This window comes from Nannospalax galili, unplaced genomic scaffold, assembly GCF_000622305.1.
Source record: "Nannospalax galili isolate Female #2095 unplaced genomic scaffold, S.galili_v1.0 scaffold563, whole genome shotgun sequence".
In the NCBI taxonomy this organism is placed as follows: domain Eukaryota; kingdom Metazoa; phylum Chordata; class Mammalia; order Rodentia; family Spalacidae; genus Nannospalax; species Nannospalax galili.
Genome location: NW_008350459.1, coordinates 545,969 through 568,764, shown reverse-complemented (window position 1 = coordinate 568,764; position 22,796 = coordinate 545,969). Strand labels below are relative to the sequence as shown.

Here is a 22,796-nt window from a genome sequence, read left to right as displayed (position 1 = left end):
CTGCAAGAACAGCTAGAGTTCTTAACTGCTGAGCCATCTCTCTAGCCCCAAGTTTATTTATTTTTATGTGTTTTGATTGCATGTATGTAAGTATACCCATGTTGTGCAATGTCTGAGGAGGCCAGAGAGGGTGTCAAACCCCTGGATCTGTACTTAGCTGCCTTGTGGGTGCTGGGAACAAAACTTGAGTCCTCTGCAAGAGCAGCCAGTGCTCTTAACCACTGAACCATCTCTCTAGCCCTTCTCCATATGAGTTTTTATGAGTTCCTTCCAGTATACACTGTCTATGCATGACACTTAGTCAACAGTATTCACTAAGTTATCAGGTACTGTGCTGAGAGCTGGGAATGCAGAGATGGAGAAGATATGGAGGACAAACTGCCCACCTCTCTGTGCATGGTAAGGTAGTTTCCTTATTCTGTGTTATAGAGTTGACACCCCGTGTAGAGGAACACCAGTGTTCTTTCCATATTTATTAGCAAAATCCCAACCTGCTCCCTTGGCATTTTCCTGTTCTTTTTTCTAATCTGGCCTCCCGGACTTGGATCCTCCTGGAGAGTCAACGATCTGGACAAGAGGCTGGGGCTGTTGTTCTCTATAGAGAACAGTAGTGACTCAGCAGTGACTTTCTTACTCACCCCCAACACTTGCTGGCTATCCAGAGCTTCTCCTTAGCTTCCCTGACACTCAGACCTCCATAAACATTTCTAGCCTTCAGCACTAATAGATATTTCCTAGTGATCACTCACTTTGTATTGAGTGCTCTGCTAAGTGCTGGGGCCTAAAGTCTCAAGACAGATCTCCAAGGCACCATGGACAACTGAATCCCACAGCTGAAAAGAGTATGAGGGGGATTTCTAGAGTGGAGCAGAACCTGGAGAACACAACTCAGGCTGCTTAGTGAGGGCAGAGGAAGGGAAGAACATTCCATGCATGGGAAAGCTTTTAGAGTAAGGAGAAAAGAACTAAGAGTGCAGTTCAGTGGAAGTGTGTATGTGCTTAGCCTTTGTGAGACCTCACACCCCAGGACCCCCTCAATACGAGAAAACAGGACGGGAGCCTGTAAAGAACTTGATAAAGAGGGGACCCACAGACTAGAAAGTAGGAGCAAAGGCCTGACAACCTCTCAGGGCATGCATAGGTGACAGGTGACAGGTAGGACAGTAACTGGCTCAATCCAGAGCTTAGGGAAATCTCTCAGGACCTGACCTGTAAGGCTGATGCAGAGAGTGAGGTTGGAGAAACCGAGCATACAGATAAGAAGAGGTTAGCCAGGATGAAGGAAAAGTTCTCAGGGAAATAAGAATTGCTACCATCGACTCTTATTGCCCATTTTCTCTAAGACTATTTTATCTGTAGCTTTAATTGGCAAAATGAAGCATCCATGTCTTTCTGAATTTGACTGTCTAGCCAATAACTGATGAGACCCAGAACACCATCCTATTTGAAATTCGAATCCATAGGGGCTTGGGGATGCAGATTTCTTTGGAATTTAGAAAGGCAGTTAGATATACATATGAAGTTATTTAGAAGACACCCCATCCAGGGTCTAGGTCAGCACCCATTTGCTATAGGAAAATATATATTTAGCAAAACATGAATATTCATACCAAATAGCACACATACATCCACACACAGTCATCAGTGTCAGGTGTTTAGGGGTTTTGGATTGGGAATGAAGACTGGGAAGTACTGAGTATCCTACGGAGAAAATCAATAGGGTGGCCTGGTGACATGCCAGGAACTCTGCTTTAGGGAGGGGGGCCAAAGAAGGCCTCTGAGAGGCTGGGGGACCCTGAATCAGGTCTGGACTACACAGTTCTGAGCTCTCAGCTGTTAATGGGAACAGTCTCCCACCACAGGCATTCAGGGTCTTACCTCCTCCATGGGGATGACCTGGGCGTATCCACCACCTGCTGCTCCTCCTACACAACACAGTAAGTGCACTGAGGTGAGTACCACATACTGTTACAGGACAGACACAGACTTAGGGACAGAGCTGCTCACACCCAACAGGGAGGCCTGCTACAGTCCAATCGAAATCATGAAAGGAGCAGGCAGCAGCAGCCATGCTTGTACTGTTTATGCAGAACAGAAACCAGGGCAGCTTGCACTGTGCTCAGCAATGCCATTTGAGACTTCTGGTTCTTTGTTAAAAAGAGAACAAAGGTAAAGAGCTGGGCCTGGTGACACAGGCCTGTAATAACCAGCTACTAGGGAGGCCTGGGCAGGAGCATTGTGGGTTCAATGCTTATGGAGTGAGTTTAGGACAGTCTGAGCAACTTATTAAGGTCCTGTTTCAGGATAAAATGTAAAAAAAGGAATGGGGGTGTAGCTCAGGGTAGAGTGTTTGCCTAATATGCATGAGGTCCTAAATCTAGTCCCTAGCACCGCAAAAACAAATACCCCCCTGCCATGGGTAAAGACAATGTAGCAAACAGCATTACTATAAAACATATGTCTCAGGATACGAGATCATGATATTAATTCATCGTAGGATCTACGTGAATCTAAAGGATCTGCTTCATCTAAACCACATATGAAATATTTGTTACACCCAAACCCAAATCCAAATCAAACCAAAACAACACCTGCCAGTCTTTATGGTAAACTCAAGGAAGCAGAATCAGGATGATCACCACAAGTCCGAGGCCAATCTAGTCTGCATGTGAGACCATGCCTCAAAAATACCAAAACCCAAGCAGCCACCTGTGGAGCTGGGGATGTAGTTCAGTGGTTTGGTGCTTGCCTGGCATGCCCAAGGCCCTAGGTTCAATACTTAGCACCAGAAAAACAAAACAAAAACAAAATCCACACGTGAACACCTTAGACATACAAATTATAAACCTCAGCCAATTTATTCCAAGTTATTTATTCCTCAAAATATTAGTTACTGTATTAAAGAGACTCATCCCACACAAGCGTATATCACTTTACAGCACCCTCTGTCCTTTCTCATGTAAGTCTTCCAACGGCCTGATGAGTCTGGATTAGAAGCCATTTCACATTTACAGACGTGGCTCAGAGAGTTTAACACTGACTTATAAGCCATACCGTGATGAGAGACACAGTCATGAATAAAACCTTGGCCTTTCTGTACCAAGTCTAATGCTCACTCTGCTCCATAATGCGTGGCCTTCCACAAGGTATCAGTACTTAATGGGTTAGGAATTATTAATATTTGCAACGGTCATAAAAATATAATACAGTTAAAAACTACAAGCTGCCAAGAGCACACAGTAATTGCAGCAATAAGGGCCGAGGAGTGACTTCATGATAAATCAACAGAGCAGGGGTAATGCATGGGAAGGTGCCAGACATCAGGCCAGCCACGGCCAGGGAAGAATTTCCTCACAGCTCTGCACATGGCCAGAGTTCTTCGGGCCTCACACACAGCTCCCACAAACCGAGACCTGGGGCCCGACCTAAGGAGCCTCAAATGTTTACAGGAAAAGACCTTTCACCGTGGCTGGTTTGATAAAACACTGATAAGATGGGCAGAGTTTCAACATCTCTTGGCAAAGGAGACAAGGATGATACGGAAGATGCTGCTGGACGCAGGAGCAACAGTGCCAAGGGACTGGCTTTTCCCGGGGCTCCACGGAAGAACGCTCACCCCGCGGCAACCTCTGCATGCCTTTGAGCACCAGGAGGTTCAACTCGGGGTGACTTTATGTCCTAAGTGTACAGAGGGACCAAATAGCCAGCTCTTCTGCAAAGTTTTAACTTCATTTCTGTGGCTCATGCTCAGTGTGCATTTTTCTCACCCAAGTTTGCTTGGCAAACTAGACAAGTTGCTGAGTACTCTACCTTTCACTCCAAAAGTGGGTCCTTGGGAAGGCTGCCTCAAACAGGCGAAGGAGTTGACCTTGAGGTGGGCGGTTAGTGCCTGCACCAGTCCGATGGTCACTGTACTTTTCCCCTCTCCAAGGGGTGTGGGTGTGATCCTGATTTGGGATAGAGAAGTGAATTTAATCATATTTCCAGGAGAGCCTTGGCAAAACTAAGCTAAGATTCCATACCCAGAGCAGAGGATACTGGCAGTGTACAAAGCACTCCCAAATCCACTCAGTAACACAGTTTCTTGGACTATTCCCATGTACATACAGCACGCAGGCCACGTTAAAGTTAAAGTCAAGATAGAGACACAGAAAAGGAAAGACCACCAAACCGAAAAGGAAAGGTGCCAGGTAATAGTGCTAATACCCATTTCAGGAAGTGGCAGAGAACTCATTATTAAAATGAATGAGCTGGACATGGCACACACCTCTAATCTCAGCACTCAGGAGGCAGAAGCAGGTGGATTTCTGTGAAATCGAGTCCAGCCTGGTCTACACAGCAAGTTCCAGGGAGACCCTATCTTAAAAAAAACAAAACAAAACAAAAAAAACAAAACAAAAACAAAAACAAAAAAGTTTGTAACAACCAAGCTGGTATGATAACTTGAATTTGGTCTTTGCCTTCTGCAGCTATTTATTTGAGGTACAAACTGCACATGCGGTCTGGCTCAAGGGTTGTTGAGTGTATGAAGTAAGACCACATTCTCGGGACTAGAAGGCACCCTGAAGTCCCCATTCAGTCACATCCTTCTAGATGACCCTGTCCAGCACTGGTCCCCTGCCATATTGAATAGCTAGACTGGAGCTGGTTAGCTTGGGCTACATACTCATGCCCAGACAGTTTTTACTATTACTACTTCTTCTTTTGAGAGAGACATCTGAATTCCTGTTACTACCCATGTCTTCAAGACTTAGCAGATGTGCCCAATCTGCAGCCTATCGGTTGCATGTACCCTAGGATAGCCATGAATGCAGCCAACACAAATCAGCTGATTAAAAAAAAAAAATGATTTCTTTTTCGTTCCTTTGTAACTAGATGGTGTGCTTGTCAGGCATGAATTGTGTAGATGACAATGTCATCTCACAACGCCAAAAGGTTGGACACAGTGGGTCACTTTCCTCCCACTTTCAAATGCTGAGTAAGTAAATCCACGGAGGAGACCCCTGCCTGGCTAGCAGCTGTCTGTTCAGAACACTCCACAAAGACACATTTTTGCATGTTCATAATATCACAGTATTAGGTGACATTACCTTCCCAAGTAAGGTCCCATAATACTGTCCTTTAGCATTCTATAACCACCATTAAAATTCCTTAAATCTTCTCTTCTGTCCTTACAACTTGGTCTTTTATGCATTAGATTGTGTAAACCAGGATGTGCAGGATACTCAGCCACAATAAATCGAATGAGTTTTCTGACCTACATAACCTGGTGATGTGACTACAAAGAGGAAGGAGTGCCTTCAGATACATCATTGCCCCCAGCTAACTCAGAACACCCTTGAGACAAGATAACTCATTCATGCAGCAAGTATCTACTCAAGATTACCATGAGTCAGACACTCAGCTAGACCCTGGGACACAGAGATGATCAAGTCCATATCTCCCTTCAAGGGCTACTAGCTAAGGGGAAGTATGGGTAGCAGTGATTACAATGACTGATGAACACCAAGAAGGGGAAACAGGGCAGTCACACTGTATTATGAGCTTATAGAATGATATTGCACTAGATTTGGAATATCAAAGGCTTCCTGCAGGGCATTAACATCTAAACTTTGATCTGACTTGTGAATAAATATTACCTAGATAAAAATGCAGAATGGGCTGAGGGCAAGGCACTGTGTCTGCTTTCATCTGACTTCGCCAAGTTATTCCTCTAGATGAAAATTCAACCACAGCCAACAATGCAAAGCAGGAAACAGGCAAGATCACCCAGGGGGAGAGAGCACAGTAAGGAAATAGAGAGGGGGCGGAGAGATGGCTCAGTGGTTAAGAGCACTTACTGCTTTTACAGAGGACTGGAGTTCGGTTCCCAGAACCCATGTTGGGCAGTTCACAACTGTCTGCAATTCCAGCTATAGGAGATTCAGTGCCCTCTTTCTAGACTCCTTGGGCACATGTGCATTCTTGAGTTCATTTTCTCTCTCTCTCCTTCCTCTCTTCTCTCTTCTCTCCCCCCCCCCACCTCTATTAAAAAGAAAAGGGATAAGGCACAGTCAGGGACCAAAAGGAATCTAAGAAGTAAACACAGAGAAGAAAGCAGGCTCAGGAGGAGCCTAAGGAAGAACATGTTTAAAGATGAAGGGCCACTGAGGTTTGAGGCAGGATGAGGAACAATAAGAGTCAATGAATTTAGTGACAAGGAGGTCGTTGGTGACTACCACAGTAGGTGGTGCTGACGAGCCAATTAGATAGCACTTGTTAAAACACATGAAGATGGGGGCTGGAAGATGGCTTATCAGGCCCCTGTCCAACTGTCTAAACAGCACAGCATGGAGCAGAGTCAAAGACTCAACTACACAAAGCTGTGAGTCAACTTTCTACATTTGTAAATACAACACAAACAAAAGCAGCTAAGAACCCACAGGCATCACCATCTTACAAAAGCCTGTAAAGATGCTGTATCTATGGCTTGCACGGAATCAGAACTTTAACTGTCACATGAAGGATTCTGTTTTCTCCCAAGGATATGCTAGCAGAGCTGAAGGAGACAGCCAAAGGCAGACACGCCCAGTGATGACCTCCAGGCTCAGGCTAGCTACATCCAACGCTTAATTAGAAACACAGGACCGCTCAGCCTGCTGCCAATGAATACAGTTCAGGAAAATCAGAAAGTAGGAAGTATTTATTGGGAGCAATAAAAGGAAAGCTACAATAAAAACTTATTTCACCCCATTCCTGCATTCGAGATCAAAATTGGATTTAATTCTTTCCCCATATCTTTAACTCAAATTTCAAATTATCACTGATTTCAAAAGCAGTAAGCTCTGAGTTAATCTAGTTTCCTTTTCTATTTCTATGAAGGCTCTCACTTTATGGACATGAACTGTGAGCTTTGCTTAACTTCCTCAACGGCTCCACACACGCTCATGTATTCCTTCCCTGACATAAATCTCACAACATCTATTATGTGATTTTTATGACTTTTCAGATGACATTATAGCTCTGACAAGCCCACGAGCTTGCTAAGGTGAAGAAAATGCCCACATTTCTTGTATTCTCATCCCTGCCCAGGGCACAGATGAGTAAAAAGTACCTGACAATACCACCATGCCATTTCTTAGATAAGTACTGTTGACTGGTAATGATAGTAAAAATTTATCAAAGTATCCTGTGACAATATGAAAGAAGTTTATAATTTATACTTGAAAGCCAAAGAGATTTCTGATGCAGAGACAGGAGGTAAAACTTTGAATTATATTTTAAAATCTAGAATCTTGTTGAACAGTATTATTGGCTCCAGCCATGGATGGCCTAACCATGAACCCCAGAGTTACATGCTTGAAAAGCATATAAATATATATCATTCATCCTAGGCATCTTTATGATTTGGAAGGTTTTAAAAGCTCTTTACTATCTAACAATAAATGTGACAGTCTATTTGGTTGTGTTTCCTATTACAGCTGACCAATGTGAAGAGTTCAAAGGCTCTGTTGATACTGGTTTCTTCTAACAGACCGGTGTCCTAGTCTGCAAGTAGTGCAAACGAAAGAAAAACTCATAGAGGCTTAAACGGTGACTAGGACAGAAAGGCAAAATCCTAAGAAAAGTCAGTAAGGTTATTTTTACATTGCATCAAAATAATAGATTGAAACGTTAAAGAAATTCAAATTAGGCATTTCAAATTCTACAGAAAAACAAAAAGAAAAACAAAACTGACATGAAGGATCTTCATTTTCCTCCAATGTAGAATTCAGTCTATTCACATAGCAGTTTGGGCTTTTCGAATGGTTCTGTCCAACTAGTTCGGAGAAATTCTAGCGTCTTCTATAGGGAAGCTTAGTTGTGGTCCAACAGAGACCAAGCACACGTTCAAACGCCCTGCAGCTGCACTCCATGTCAAATCCTCACATGAAATTCCTTTTCATTAGTGTAACTGGGAAAATATGTAAAACTCAAGAGCCCCTAAGATTCTTCTGGCGTACTTCCCAAGCAATCCCAGTACTTTTCATTTTTGTCAGGCAAAGCAATAAAATGATGTGTAGGTGTAAATAGCATGCGATGTGCAGCTGATGAGACACAGATGATTCTGACAGAGGATAAAATCCTACAGTTTGAAGAATGGTTTTTAAAAAAAGGCTTAATCTGTTCTGGATTTGGGTTATTAACAATAGAATTTTTTAAAAATAAAAACCCCTCTCTTTTATATTTTAATTCCATTGTTGATAAATCTAAATCACATTTACACATGATTTGAATGTTCAGTAATAAATGTATGGTGATTTAAGCTTATTGGAAAATTTCTTAGGTTTCTGGATTCCTGCAAAGCATGGGAAAAGATTTATGTTCCAGACCTCAGAGAAAAGGGCAGGACACAGACTGGTATTCATAATATGATCTTAAGAGTATAAAAAAGATGGGTCTAAAGATAAAATTCTGGGAGGAAAGAGAAAAAATTTAACACTCCTGGGTAATGAGACAATTGGTTTTCTCCTTCTGACTTTTCTTTATGTTACATTTTATACAACAAGCCAATATTATTTTCTGAATAAAAAGACTTTTGGAAAAAGGAACAGTTCTCCTTTAAATGGAGGGGACATTCATATCTCTGAGGAATTTCCAATAGTACATGAAATAGTTGGTAAATTCATTTCCCTCTAGCTTTTCATCTGACCAAAAGTAAAAATAGGGAGGTGGTTTTTATGCAAACTTAGTTTTCATTTTAGATAACAACTATTTTGTCTGATCGTACTCACCTAGCTACCAAAAGTAGTCAATACAATTAAAAATATTTTATGCACTGGGCTGGAGAAATGGCTCAGCGGTTAAAAGCACTGGCTGGTCTTCCAGAGGACCTGAAACCAGTTCCCAGTACTCACGTCATACAGCACACAACTGCCTGTAACTCTAGCTCCAAGGTATCTGATGCCCTCATTTGGCCTCATCAGGCACCCATATACACAGGGCATACACACAAACATAGGCACACACATACACACAAAGAAAAATTTTTTAAAAATATGCATGTTGGGCATGGTGGTGCATGCCTTAATCCTAGCACTCTGGAGGAAGAGGCAGGAGGATCTTTGCGAGATTGAGGCCAGCTTGGTGTACACAGTGAGGCCAGCTGGGACTACAGGGAGACCTGGGCTCCAAAAGACTCCCCCCACCCCCCTCCCCAAAAAATTTACGCATTTTATACTTGCGAGAGAATGTTTACTCATAGCATATGTCTTGTGGAAATCATAAAGTTCTGCTATGGATACACACAGATTTAAAAATTATCTTCATGGGTTGTTTACTGTTTTGTTCTATTTTGTTTTGAATGCAGTTGAAAAGACCATTTCATTTATGCTGCTTCAAAGGTTTTTGTTGTGGGCTAGAGAGATGGCTCTGCAGCGAAGACCACTGGCTGCTCTTGCAGAGGATCTAGGTTGGTTCCCAGCACACACATGGCAGCTAACAACTACCTGTAACTCCAGTTTCAGGGATCCAACACTTTCTTCTGACCTCTGTGAAGACTGAATGACACAGGTACACTTACATACATGCAGGCAATACACTCATACACATAAAAATATTTTTTAAAAGTTTCTGTTTAGTAAGAATTTACAGCACAATCTCAGGAAAAGAATTATTGATCTTTGGGTGTTTAATCTGTACTTGAGGACGTGTTTGATTTCTGTATTTACAGCATGGATGCTAGTTTCAGAGTTACATATTCACCCCAGCAATAGGCTAATGTGGAGCAAATCAATGCTCTACTGAGCAGGGATTGTCATTAGCTGTTGTCGCAGCCAGCCGTGCTGACTAGCATCCTCTAGCTCTGAACTCAGGACCAGCTAGTGCTTCTTAAATACTATTTTCAGTTGCTATTTCTTTCACTCAGGAAATTTTTACATGATCCCAGGTATGTAGGTATATATAAAACAGGTATTCAAATAAAATAGTAACTGATAATACATCAAGTATTTATTTAAAATAATTCTTTTGTATATATAATTTTACCATTTATTAAAAAGAAAGCAAAGTTGCATATTAAGAGGGATGTACATATATTTTTGTATAAAGAATTACATTGTGGCTGGATATTTGATATTATAGGACACAGAACATCTTCATTGTTTTTCACAGTTGATAACATTTTGATTTTATAACTGTCAATGCTGAGGGCACTGCTTTGCATAAATATGTAGTAAAAAAAAATGGCAGAAACATCTTTAAGGCCTTTTCAGAAATTGATGGAAATTCTGTCCTAATCACAAGCTAAATCCACCTCATGATTTTTTTGCATGATTCTCAAGTCAGCAAAAAAAACCCCAACAATTTAAAAAATCAACCATTCTAACACAATACAACCTAAAGATACTCGAACTTGATATTGACATGCTAAAAAAAAAATGAAGGGAGGAAAGTATCAAATATTAAGCATCTTTGTTTCCCATAATTCAATCAGTATATTTTGATCAGTGCAGAAAATGTTGTATGTACAGCAAAACCATAAGTCTGAGCTGAAGTGTTTCAGGCAGCATTAATTGGCCTTGCATGGTATGACAGTGTATACATCACAAAGTGTGCATGCTGTATGTTCAAACCAAGGTTTCGGTGAAGCTGGACCATGGAACAAGGTGAGCACTGCTAGAAACACCTCAGATATATTATGTGCTTGATTTTGAATTAATTTCAGACAGCTGTACATTCAGAAACTGTATACTTCAGACAAATTTTTTGTGACCCCCAAATTTGGCAACATGGCCCACAGTTTAAGAAGCTGAGCTCTAGCTCATGGCCAGAGGCCAGGCCTTGCTGTTTAACTCTCAAGTCAGGAACTTGATAACGATATCATCAGAGTTTTCATTCGCAGTTCAAGGCAGGGTCATGTCTAGATCCATGACTTTACTTCTAAAATAGACAAGCCTCAAATGGAGGACATCACAGCCACCTCATGAAAAAAAAATGCTCTGTGACTCTTCCTTACTAATGAGACAACACGTCTTCTGGAGTTTTCCTTAAATCATAGGATCTTAAAAGTGCTGGAGATTAAACACCAGGTCTAATACATGCCAGAACAGAGTTCTGTCACTGAGTAACAAGGCCTGCCCAAAACTAAATCTTCTGATCTGAAACCCAGTGAGAAAAAGCAGCAAAACCCACAGAAATTACCTAAAGCCTGGGCTAGGGAAGCAAACCCATATGTAAGATGCTGCTTCTCTATTTTATTTTTGGAGACAGGGAGAGTTTCACTAGGTAGTCCATCATTCCTCCTGTCCTCACCTCCCATGTGCTGGGATTGCAGGTGGACATCACCTTTCCTAGCTAGAAGATGCTTTTAACAATCTCAGTGTCTTCACTGCAAAGTTGTACCAAGCATATTTCCTTAAAAGCAGCCTTGGCTAGACAAGATGCTCCAAACTCAGACCCAGGAGTGAGGAATGGCCGCGAACTTCCTGCCAGGCAAGTCTCCTTTCAGTAGCCCTGCAGGTAGGGTCAATGTTTATCTTAGGCTGAGTTATAGGGATATGAGGGTTCACGTCTTGGGTTGGAAATGAACTTGGGGAATCCAAATGCTGGCAGCCTGAGGGGGAAAGCTTAAGTAACAGGCATCGGAGGTGCTACAACAAATTATCTGGAAAAAGAACAAAAATTATATTGAACAAGTACAAACTTTCTTGTATTATTCACTAAATATAGTATAATACTATTTGCATAGCCTTTACATTGTAGTTAAGTACTGTAATATAGAGATGATTTAAAGTCTACAGGAGGATACGTGTAAGTTATTTACAAATACTATGCCAGTTTATGGGAGGGACTTGGACTTAACCAGATTCTGGTGTTCACAGGGACCTGAACCCAATCTCCTGGCAGATACTAAAGGACCACTGCAATTGAATTCTCCTCTAGAGATTTTCCCTAAGGAGATTGTTGGACAAGTGTGCACATAGGCATGTCCAAAGTTATCCACTTTAGCATTGTCTACAGTGGCCCCAAACTAGAAACAACTGAAATATGTCTATCATTAGAGAATTTAATTGCGGAACATCTCTATTGTATTTTCATTTTCCTGCCTCAATACACTTGAAGAAGTGAAAACAAGGTCTTCTATTAAGGGTGAGCCCAATGAGAATAGAGCCAGAGGTACTGGAAAGGTGTGTAACAGGGAATTTACTGCACTACATGCATTCCCATTATAAATTTAAGAAAGTTGGATGGGCCATGTAAACAGTAATGGCATCCCACCAACTCACATGAGTACACAGTGGCATAAAGAAGCCACTGGGGGAAGTGTGCATGTAGCAAGTGTGGTGTGATTCATATATGGAAGGGTCTGTGAGCACTAGGATCATTCTGACTGGAGTGGTTGTTTCCTCTGGTGACGGAATTGAGATTTTTATTCTCTTGTTTATTTTCTGTAGTTTCTGAATATTCCTACAGTGAGACTGCATTATTCTTTCCTTTTCCTTGCTCCATTCTCCTCCTTCTTTTTTTTAACAGAGCATAGGGTAGGGGTGCCTGCCTCTGCCTCCCAAGTGCTGGGATTAAAGGCATGTGCCACCATGCCTGGCCTGTTTTATTTTGTTTTGAGACCAAGTTGCAAAACTTGTGATCCTCCTGCCTCTGTTATTTTTTTTTTAATTTTGTGTGTATGCGTGTATTGCCTGCATGTAGATAAGCGCACCCGTGTCGTGCAATGCCCACGGAGGACAGAAGAGGCTATTGGATCCCCTGGAACTGGAGTTACAGACAGTTGTTAGATGCCATGTGGGTGCTGGGATTCGAACCTGGGTCTTCTGCAAGAACACTCAGTGTTCTTAACCGCTGAGCCATCTCTCCAGCCCCCAGAGACTGCATTATTCGTATAACCAACAAAAAGAAAGCAGAAAGCACTCACATGACAATTATGTAACTATAAGTTGACTCCAGACTGAAGAAGTGACAAGCAGAGCTGTGGTTCATGCCTTGGTGTGCACACACACAGAAACATGCTGACGTGCAAGCATACACACACACACACACACACACACACACACACACACAAATACATACACATCAGAGGCGACAGTCAATATCACGAAATTGTAAGAAGGCACGAGAATTTATGTCTGTTGATATCCCCCTATGTCATAACAAATCATTCACATACCTGATTTTTCTATCATCTTTTCAGCTAGTAAATACCGTTCTTTTTTTTTAAGAAAAAAGCAAAGCATCCCCCAAACAAAAACCTATGAGCTTGTTTTTCATAAAACTGTCAACACAAATGCAAATAGCCCAGCCTTAGTTTTGAAATATAAGGGAAGAGAAATAATGAGGGTTTTTTTTGGGGGGGGGCGCTTTTTTGGTAGTCAACACATGAAAAAAGAATTATCAAATCGATTAATAAGAGGATGGATGCGCCACAAAGTTATCTTAAAATAATAGAATACAAAACAGACCTCTCCTCTCAAACCCTTACTCAGTTCAAAACAACTGTGCTTCCAATTCTCATTTTTATTTTATTTTTATTTTATGTGTATGAATGTATTGCCTGCATGTGTGTAAGTGTACCTGTTCGTGCAATGCCCTTGGAGGTCAGAAGAGGGTGTAGAGTCCCCTGGAAGTGGAATTACAAGATAGTTGTTAGTCATCATGTGGGTGCTGGGAATTGAACCCAGGTCCTTTGCAAGAGCAGTCAGTGCTGTTAACTGCTGAGCCATCTCTCCAGCCCTCTTATTTTGAATTTTTATCATGGAAAGATTTAAATGCTCAGAGGAGCTGGAAGTGGTAGTTCTTGTCTGTAATTCTAGCCTTTAAGGGAGGTGCAGACAGGAGAATGAGGAGTTCAAGGTCATCCTTGGTTACAGAGCAAGGTCAAGGTCAGCCTGGGCTATCTGAGACTCAGTCAAAACAAATAAATAACAAACAAATAATCAAACACAACCAAAAAGCCCAGGGAGCAGGGATGATCATAAAAACACAAAGCAGTTCTCCCTTCAGCAACACATACACTAAAATTGGACCAATGCAGAGAAGACTAGCATGGCCCTTGTGCAAGAATGACAAGCAAATTCATGGAAGGAAGGAAGGAAGGAAGGAAGGAAGGAAGGAAGGAAGGAAGGAAGGAAGGAAGGAAGGAAGGAAGGAGCTCTTGCTCAGCATATAAAAAGTCTTGGGTTTCATCTCCAGCATCACCATAAAAACACCCTGCTCATGTTTAGGCTGGTGATGTGGTTCAGTGGTAGAACACTTGCCTATCAGAAGCCAGGCCCTGGGTTCAATTCAGCACCACAAAAATTCAAAGATAAATAAGGAAATAAGTCAAATAGAAAGAATTGGGTTAGCAGCTTGTTACTCTATATACTGAATACAGGAGATTAATTTGCTTAGTCCTGGGGGAAAAACCTTACCTCATGCCAAATGAAGAAATGCCAAATGAAATGGAAAAACAACCAAACAAAAAAAAAACCTGCCAAGTTTAAGGATGCATGGAAGGGGCATGGGGACAGAAATAAATGTGGAAGACAGTTCTATAAACATGTCTCCTCAGTAGAGCTGATTTTTAGTGGAGTCTTACCCAGCAACTAAGACGTATTTTCCATCTGCTTGATCCTTTAACCTCTCCAGCAGGGACAAACGGACTTTGGCTTTGCTTTTGCCATAGATTTCAATTTCATCTGCAAGCAACCCTATCTCCTTGGCAAGCACATCCACTGCTTTTGGAGTCTGTCCTCTTGAAATCTCAATATCACTGGAGGGGGAAAAAAGCACAAAAGAGGCGGTCCTCAGCTTAGGTGGTCGGCGCTAGAGGGAAAACGAAAAGCATCCCCACGCCCCGCCAACCATTAAATCAACCCAATTGCTTTGTGGTCCTTTCTCCCAGGCAGAATTAAGCACAACTGTTAACAATTAAGATGCATGGGAAAGTGCCCCTTTCCCCTTTTCTTTTTTGAGACATGAATATCTAACACTCATGAAGATTCTAGAACGGTGTCTGGGCCCAAAGATAGCTTCTGTGCCACATGAAGAGGATGACTGTGTATTGCAACGTGTCCAAGGTAAACCCATTAGAGAGCGCAAAGCTCTGTGAGGCAGCGGAGACAAAAAGCTCAGTTGCACAATGCTCTACTTCCAGGCTAACCAATGTGTCTCTTGGCTATTCAAAAACATGGAAATGCTATTTCATTTTATCTCCAGCCATACTTTCTCTCTTTCCTATTTCCAGTCCAAAAATCGTATTTCGAAACATTTTATTAATTACGTAACAGTTGGTAAGAGGATGAGTGCCTGAAACTCAACCCCAGACTGAGGAAACAGTAAGAACCTTCAGAATGTGTCTGGCACCTGACTTGACTCTTCCAGTTTACTGTGAGGTGAGCACACAGCTGCTAGCTGGTCTTACAGGGTGCTCTCCACCAATGTGTACCATGGGATGCCCAGATAAATGCTGGGGCTCCTATGCCTAGATATATGCCCCTTACTAAGAGGCAGTCTGTCTATTTATCCCACTGACCATCTGACAGAGTGAGGAGTGAAGACACAATTATTTCCAGAGCCTTGATGGTCTCACCAGAGAGAACAGCCATTCCCTGACTGTCCTTGGGACACAGTGGTCTTCACAGGGAGCTGGAGACCACCCCCAAGGCTAAAGGCGGCTCTTCAGCTATGATTGTTTTCTGTGGCTACTGCTGACAGTCTACTCAGCTCCAACATGACCCTATAGTTCTCCTCAGACAAGACACTAGGGAAGTCTGACCTTAGCATAGGAGATAATTGGAAACTCACCTCAATTGGTCCAGGGGCACCAGGGGCACTGAGAGAAGTGATACCTTGGACCAGTGTGGGCTGAGCTCTGGTTTCCCATCAGGTAATCACCCAGGGATAGATCTTTCTAGCTCTTCTCTCACCCTTACTTTCTGGAATCCTACTTCATCTTGTATTCTTGGCTATACCTTTTATCTGTTTCTCTCCTTTTATCATCCTTGAAATTGAACAGCTCAGTCTCAGAAAGTGTCCATGTTTTCTCCTTTATTAGCTAAAGAGTCAGTGACATGATTTTGATTTTTGCTTGTTTGAGGTGGGGACTATGATATAGCTCAGGCTGGCCTAAGAGCTCTCAATCCTCCGCCTCATTCTCTCAAATGCTGGGATTACAGGATTGTTTTGATTTTTTTTTTTTTTTAGGGGTTTTAAAAATAAACAAGCTGCCTTTCCCAGGTACTCCCAAAAATCAATTTTGGCAAACAAACTCAAGATTACAGGATTGTTTTGATTTTTTTTTTTTTTTGAGTGATTTATAAACTACACAGGCTGCCTTCCCTAGTAGCTCCAGAAATCACATTTGGCTAAGCAATCTCAGCACCCCTCCCCAAGTAGAGTCTACTTTGAAAGATTTTGGTACACAATTTGGTAGAATCTCAATGTTTTAAATTTTTTTTTAGCTCTCTGCAGGTGCAATATATTAGTTTCTTTATAAATAATGAAAAGGGAAGACGTCTTATGAGACAGAATGTATAACCACAGGGGTGCTGCTCTAAAGAATAACATTCCTCCTTGGATTTATATTAAGGAATCAAAGAAGTTTAAGATTATTGTGATGATTCTAAGTTTATTGTGAATGTAAAAACAAGTTCATGGGCATGCTCAAAGAACAGTCATCTGACTGCCCAAAAAAACAGGTCAATTCTGAAAAGCTGGGCACAGTTGCACATGTCTATTATCTCAACACTCCAGAGGCAGAGGCAAGAAGGTTTAGGCCAACCTGGGCTACATAGTGAGACACCCCCCCTCCCCTACACCCCTCTAAAAAGACTTGGTAATCAAGTGAAAAAATCAGCCAGCCACTGAAGGCTTTATCTATTCAATACTCAGTATATACTAACATTGCTGGGTGGAATGACTTGGGGTTCTGGCATCACATAGCTGGGTAGGGTTGTGGAGCCAACTCACTGGGATGGCACAGCCAGCAATGACTCAGTATAAGGCTGGAAAATGCCCATCTCTGGCTCAGATATCTAGTCATTCTAAACTATATACTAAGATCCTATCCTGTGGTTTGTATTTCCAAATTTATATACAGGGAATGGATGGCTGAGACCCATTAAGTACCACTCTGAAGAAAACATCCATCCTGCTCAACACAGCATCTCATCATCAGTTCTGAGTAAAGCTGAGTGATATTTGGGTTGCTTGGTCATTTTCTCCCAGTATCAGAAACATACTTTGCCTTTAAGACTAAGTTGGTCCATATCCTGGGCATTAAAAGCCCCGATCAACATTTTCCAAATATTGCATTATCTTATTCTGTCAAATCTTATTCTGCCAAATCTAGGGTCATTGTTTTCTGGGCCATGAAGAAGAAACAACATTACTACTTAAATATAAAACACACCACTGAGACAAAATGAAATAGTATGTATTCTTAAAATTGGTAGAACATGGTAATTGTGCTCATCATGATTTAATTTGGGAGGATTTACAAGAGAGAAAATCATGTGACAAGTTGATGATTAGAAAAAGTTATCTATGACTAAAACCCAAATACTGGGACTGGAGATGTAACTCGGTTGGTACAGAGCTTGTCTTGAATGCATGAAGCCCGGGGTTTGATCCTTAATATTGCATAAACTGCCCCTGTTAGTGCACACCCATAATCTCAGCACCCAGAAAGCAGAGGCAAGAGGGTCTGAAAAGGTCATCTTTTGCTTTGTAGTGAGATTAATACCAGCTTGGGCAACAAGAGATCCTGTCTCAAAGAAACAAACAATACTGGGTTGTAACTGACTGACTAGAGACGGGTGGCACTTGGTGAGCTGCCATTGTGCAGAAACAGGACATTACCCACCTGGGCACAGGGGAGAGGGGCTGCAGTTTCAAGCAGTGGAGCCTCCATCTCCGGTGCTGCTGTTCCCGGAGCCATCTCCTGCCGCTGCTGACCATGTTCTTCAGGAGGGAGGGAGAGAACAGACGGTAGAGTGAAGGGGGCAGGGTCACACTTAAACTACAAGAACACTGCTCATGGGTGTTACAAAGCAAAAAGAATCATAAAATTGCATAGCCATCAGAAACTATTAGTAAGAATTTGATTCACATGTAATTAGGCCTGTCGGCTTTGCTTATAGGCTTGTCCACATACGCACTGTTAGGACAGCTTACATGTTCACAAAAGGCACCAAGAATTCAGATAGAATTATACTGTTTGGATTCTTTCCCTCTTTAAAAAAATTGTGTGTGTGTGTGTGTGTGTCCCTGTCCGAGGCAGACTCCAGGTGTGTCTTCTATTTCTTCCATCTTATTTGAGATAGATCTCTCCGTAAACCCGGAGATAGCCAATTTGGCTAGAATGGCTGGTTAGTAAGTACTAGCGATCCTCCCGTCTCTGCTTTCCCAGTGCCTAGATTACCAGCATGCACTGCTGTACCCAGCTTTGTATGTGGGTGCTAGGGATCAAACGCAGGTCCTTGTGCAGAAACACTTTACTCAGCCCTGTGAATGGATTTTCATCTTAATTAAAAAAGAAAACTGCGGCATTGCACGACCTGGGTGCACTTACACACATGCAGGCAATACACTCACACATAAAATAAAAATAATAAATATTTTTTTTTAAAAAAGAAAAATGAAGACAATATAAAACTTCATGAAAGATTAGCTTGGATGTCCAGCTTCCAAAATGTGTAACACCATGGAAATCAAATTACTCAACAGTGTTATATGTACCTATATATAAAATAGTTAAGTGAAATTAAAATAAACAGAAGTAGAACTAGGCATGGTCGTTCACACCTGTGATCCAGCACTCAGGAGGTAGAGACAGGAGGATCAGGAGTTCAAGGAGATCCTCAGCTACAAACTGAGTTTGGGACCAGCCTGTGTGACATGAGACACTGCCTCAAAAGGACAAAATGAATGAATGAATGAATGTATAAATGAAAACCTGGCTCTAGTTGAACATAATCTATAGAAATGTTGGACTTTTTTTTTTGCTTATTTTCCCATACGTTAAGCAGCAAATGCACTAAAACTTGCTTAATTCTGCTGCAGTACAAACAAAGCTTTGGGCCTCTCCACTGCTCTGACGCCCCTCCATCCAGCAGACACCATCCCTGTGGGCTCCAGCACCATCACCCTGGCTCACACAGTGAAGAGCTGGGACCTTAGGCTTTAGGTTACACCACAACCAATGACGACACATGCCAACAGCCATGTGGGTGCCGCATGTTCGAACAAATCCCCCATCCTACACAGAGCCCTGGTTGACATCTGATTTCAACTGCTTGAGAGGTCTTGAGCCAGAACCACAAAGCTAACCTGCTCCCAGGTCTCTGACCCACAGAAACTATTGAGACGATACAAGCTTATTGCTTTGAGTTGATACATCTTAGAGGTAATACATTGCACAAATCCCACTCTGGGTATACATGTCATGTGACAAGCATCTTTAAGTTCCTATTTCCTCACATCAAATGGGCTTGACACCTTGTATGTGAAGGGTTTAAAATGGTATCTGGTAGACAGAAAACACTTGTAAAACAGCAGCACTAATCAGATGTCCAAACTCAAAATTCTCAAATAGCCTTGTCAAACAAACCTGAATCCGCAGGGCTGCAGCAAGGAGACTCACGTCATCTTCTGCAATGAGTCTGCTCATGTGGGCCCCAGGAGAACCACCTCTAAGCTTCCCTACAAGGAAGAGAAGAGGCTTTAGGCACATCGTCATTTATAACTAACTGCCCATGGTCAAACTCCAGCACGTTGAATCATGGTGTCAGTTTTCACCCAGGAAAGTTGGGAGGTCAGAGTATGGCTGTAGGTGGGTTAACCCTGACACAACCTTTGGCTCTCAGTTGGGCTTCTTTTGTACTGTATATCAGAGGCTGTCCATCTAAGCTGTTAACCTGGGATAAATGCAGGTGTAGTTGGCAAAGCACAATATGATTAGGAGGTGTGATGGTTGGATGAGAATGTCCCCCATAGACTATTTGGACAGTTTATCCAAATAGTTGTTTTGGGAGGTTTTTAGGAGGGGTGACCATGCTGGAGGGAGCATGTCACTGGGGGTGGACTTTTGAGAGTTCTTAAGCCTTGCCAGATTTCCAGTCTCTCTCTGCTTCCTGTGCCTGCTTGAAGATGTGATCACTCTGCTTTCTGCCCCGGGCACCTCCTTCCACTATGCCTCTCCTGCCATTGTGGACGCTTACCACTGGAACTATAAATCCAAACAAACTCTTCCTTCTATAAGTTGCCTTGGTCAAGGTGTCTTATCACAGCAACAGAAAAATAATACAGGAGTTCATATCTCTCACACTGAGGCACAGAGAAATTCATATATATATATTTACCTGGGTATGGTAGCACAGGTCTGTAATCCCAGCACTTGGAAAGTGGAGGCAAAAAGTATAGCATTTGAGGCCAGTCTGGGCTACACAACAAAACAGTTTCAAAAACATAAATAAAAATGAATAGAGATAGGGGCTGGAGAGATGGCTCAGTGGTTAAGAGCAGCAAAGGTCCTTGCAGAGGACCTGGGTTTGGTTCCCAGCACCCACATGGCAGCTAACAACTGCCTGTAACTTCAGTTCTAGAGGATCTAATGCCCCCTTCTGGCCTCTGTGACCACTGAGTAAATAAAATCAATGACTACGGGGCTGGCTCAGTGGTTAAGAGCATGGGCTGCTCTTGTAGAGGACCTGGGTTCAGTTCTCAGTGCCAACAGGATGGCTAACAACTGTAACTCCATTTCCAGGGGATCTAATGCCTTCTTCTGACTTCCACAGACATTGCATACCACGGGGACACTTATATACATGGACGCAAAATACTCATAAAAGAAAAATGAATAAATCAAAAATAGTTTTTAAGTAATTGCTTTTTTGTGAGCCTGAGTTTGATGTCAGGTGTCTTCCTTGACCACTTTCCACTTTATTTATGGAAGCAGCGTCTCTTCCTGAAGCTGGAGCTTGCTGATTCTGCTGCCCCAGGGATCCTCTGTCTCCATCTCCAGGGTGCTGGGATTACAGGTGATGGCTCTGCTCGCGTAGCTTTTATGTAGATCCTGGTAAATCAAACTCTGATCCTCACTATCATGTGGCATGCATTTTATCCACTGACTCATTCCCCAGCACCATAAATTGGGTTTTTTACTTACCCAAAGAAAATTCCTGTTACAGAAATACAACCTACTATCTATCAAAGGTTAGCAATTACATTTTAGGGCATTAACTTAACGGATTATCTGGTACTGGTTTCAGGTCTAGAGTGCCCCCAAATGCTGGCTTATCAGCCTGGGGCCCTATCAGGAGGTGCTGGGACCTTTAAGAGGTGGGAGCTAGTGGGAGGAAGTTAGGTCATTGAAGGTCATGGCCTTGGAGGAGCTACTGGGACTCAAGCTCCTTCCTCTTTGTCTGGTTGCTTCCCAGTCACCATACCTGTCATGATGTGCTAAGTCACTATGTGCCTAAGTTCCAGGGCTGAGTGATCCCAGACTGAACTCTCTGAAACCATGTACCCAAATAACCTTTCTTTCTTATCAGTTGATTTTTCTCAGGTGCTTTGTCACAGCAGCAGAAAGCTGACAAACACCTGGTCTCCAAATTGGGAAGGCATGAGTAAGAATTGCATTTTCCTCTCCTTTAGTTAGCAATTATAAAATTTATTAAAAGAAAGCACACATGTAAAATGCTTTTGCCTACATCCTCTTTTAGGGGAAAGAAAAGCTTCTAATGGCAACTTTTTTGAATTAAGGAACAATTTTCTTCTTTCTTTGGACCACTCTACTCTTAAATTATCCACTTTGCTGACAATCCTTTGCAAGAAATTGCACAAAACACTTAAGAGTATGTGATTCGTGATGTTCTATTGTCAAACACATTAAGGGTGTTGGAAAACCATATCCCCCGGGTATTGTTTAAAAGATTAGCAACACTTCAGTTCTATAAATCACATCCAGGCAAAAGGACAGAGTCAAAAATGAGAGATTGTTTCACTTTCCTTTAACCACCAGAGACCAGATTGTAAAATCCTGTCCGACTACTACAGAAAGGAAACCATTCTGTTCATTCTTCCATCCTTAAGTGATGGAGAAATAAATCAAAGCTACATCCTGGGAGCTGGTATCAATGCAAAAATGATGTTTTCAGAATACAACCACGAAGGCCCATGTGAGAGGAAACTTAACCTACACAGCTACGCCACAAAGAATTCTTATCACTTTAGGGCTCAGGAAAAGAGAGATTTGATGGCTGATATGTCTCATGAATGGTTTCAGAAGACAATACAGTGCTATGATGGCACCAGAAATGATGAGGGATTTGTGGAATAGAGTAGCAGGTTTGAATAGACTGAGGAGAAGCCAGTGTGGAGGGAGCTATAACCCTGAATGCTAACAAGTCTGTGACCAGGTCAAACCTCCCCTTTCACTGGGACTTTGCCTTGGCCATAAATGCAGTCAACAAATAGCAAAAGTTGTGGCTAAAACTGTAGGATCAGGACACCAGATCTGTCCTCAGGAGCTCAGCAGATTGCTCCTGTTCATGCACATGGCTAACTTCAGCTTTTGAGGCACAGTAGACTAACGCTTGCTACATAAATAGTTAACTTGCACATGCTGGGCAAGTATGGTGTCACTGAGCCACACCCACCTTAGTTACACACACACACACACACACACACACACACACACACACACACCTTGAACTTTACAAGAATCTTATAGAACTCAATACTTCTCTTGAGAAGTGGGTATCTGATTTCGACAATATAATTTTCTTTTCTTTCTATTAGATGCAAATAAAATTAAGCAATGATTTTTTTTTTTTAGTGGA

At 42.1% G+C, this 22,796-nt stretch overlaps 1 protein-coding gene and 1 non-coding gene across 3 annotated transcripts in view; one reads left to right on the top strand and one right to left on the bottom strand.

The window, feature by feature from the left end:
* Positions 1–22,796, bottom strand: part of Mthfd1l (methylenetetrahydrofolate dehydrogenase (NADP+ dependent) 1 like) — a 236,318-nt gene that overhangs the window by 149,986 nt on the left and 63,536 nt on the right. The window contains exons 9-13 of one of the 2 annotated variants that reach the window (XM_008847734.3): positions 19,565–19,656; positions 17,819–17,916; positions 14,552–14,725; positions 3,811–3,947; positions 1,879–1,925 (exon numbers count right to left, since the gene is read on the bottom strand). In XM_008847734.3, the coding sequence (XP_008845956.1) occupies positions 1,879–1,925; positions 3,811–3,947; positions 14,552–14,725; positions 17,819–17,916; positions 19,565–19,656 (548 nt within the window). Of the gene's footprint in view, positions 1–1,878; positions 1,926–3,810; positions 3,948–10,066; positions 11,624–14,551; positions 14,726–17,818; positions 17,917–19,564; positions 19,657–22,796 lie in introns of those variants that run through there. The other variant, XM_029570755.1, reaches the window with a different exon arrangement.
* LOC115072831 lies at positions 13,962–14,068 on the top strand. The gene has a single exon (XR_003851842.1). It is a non-coding gene; the product is annotated as a U6 spliceosomal RNA (small nuclear RNA).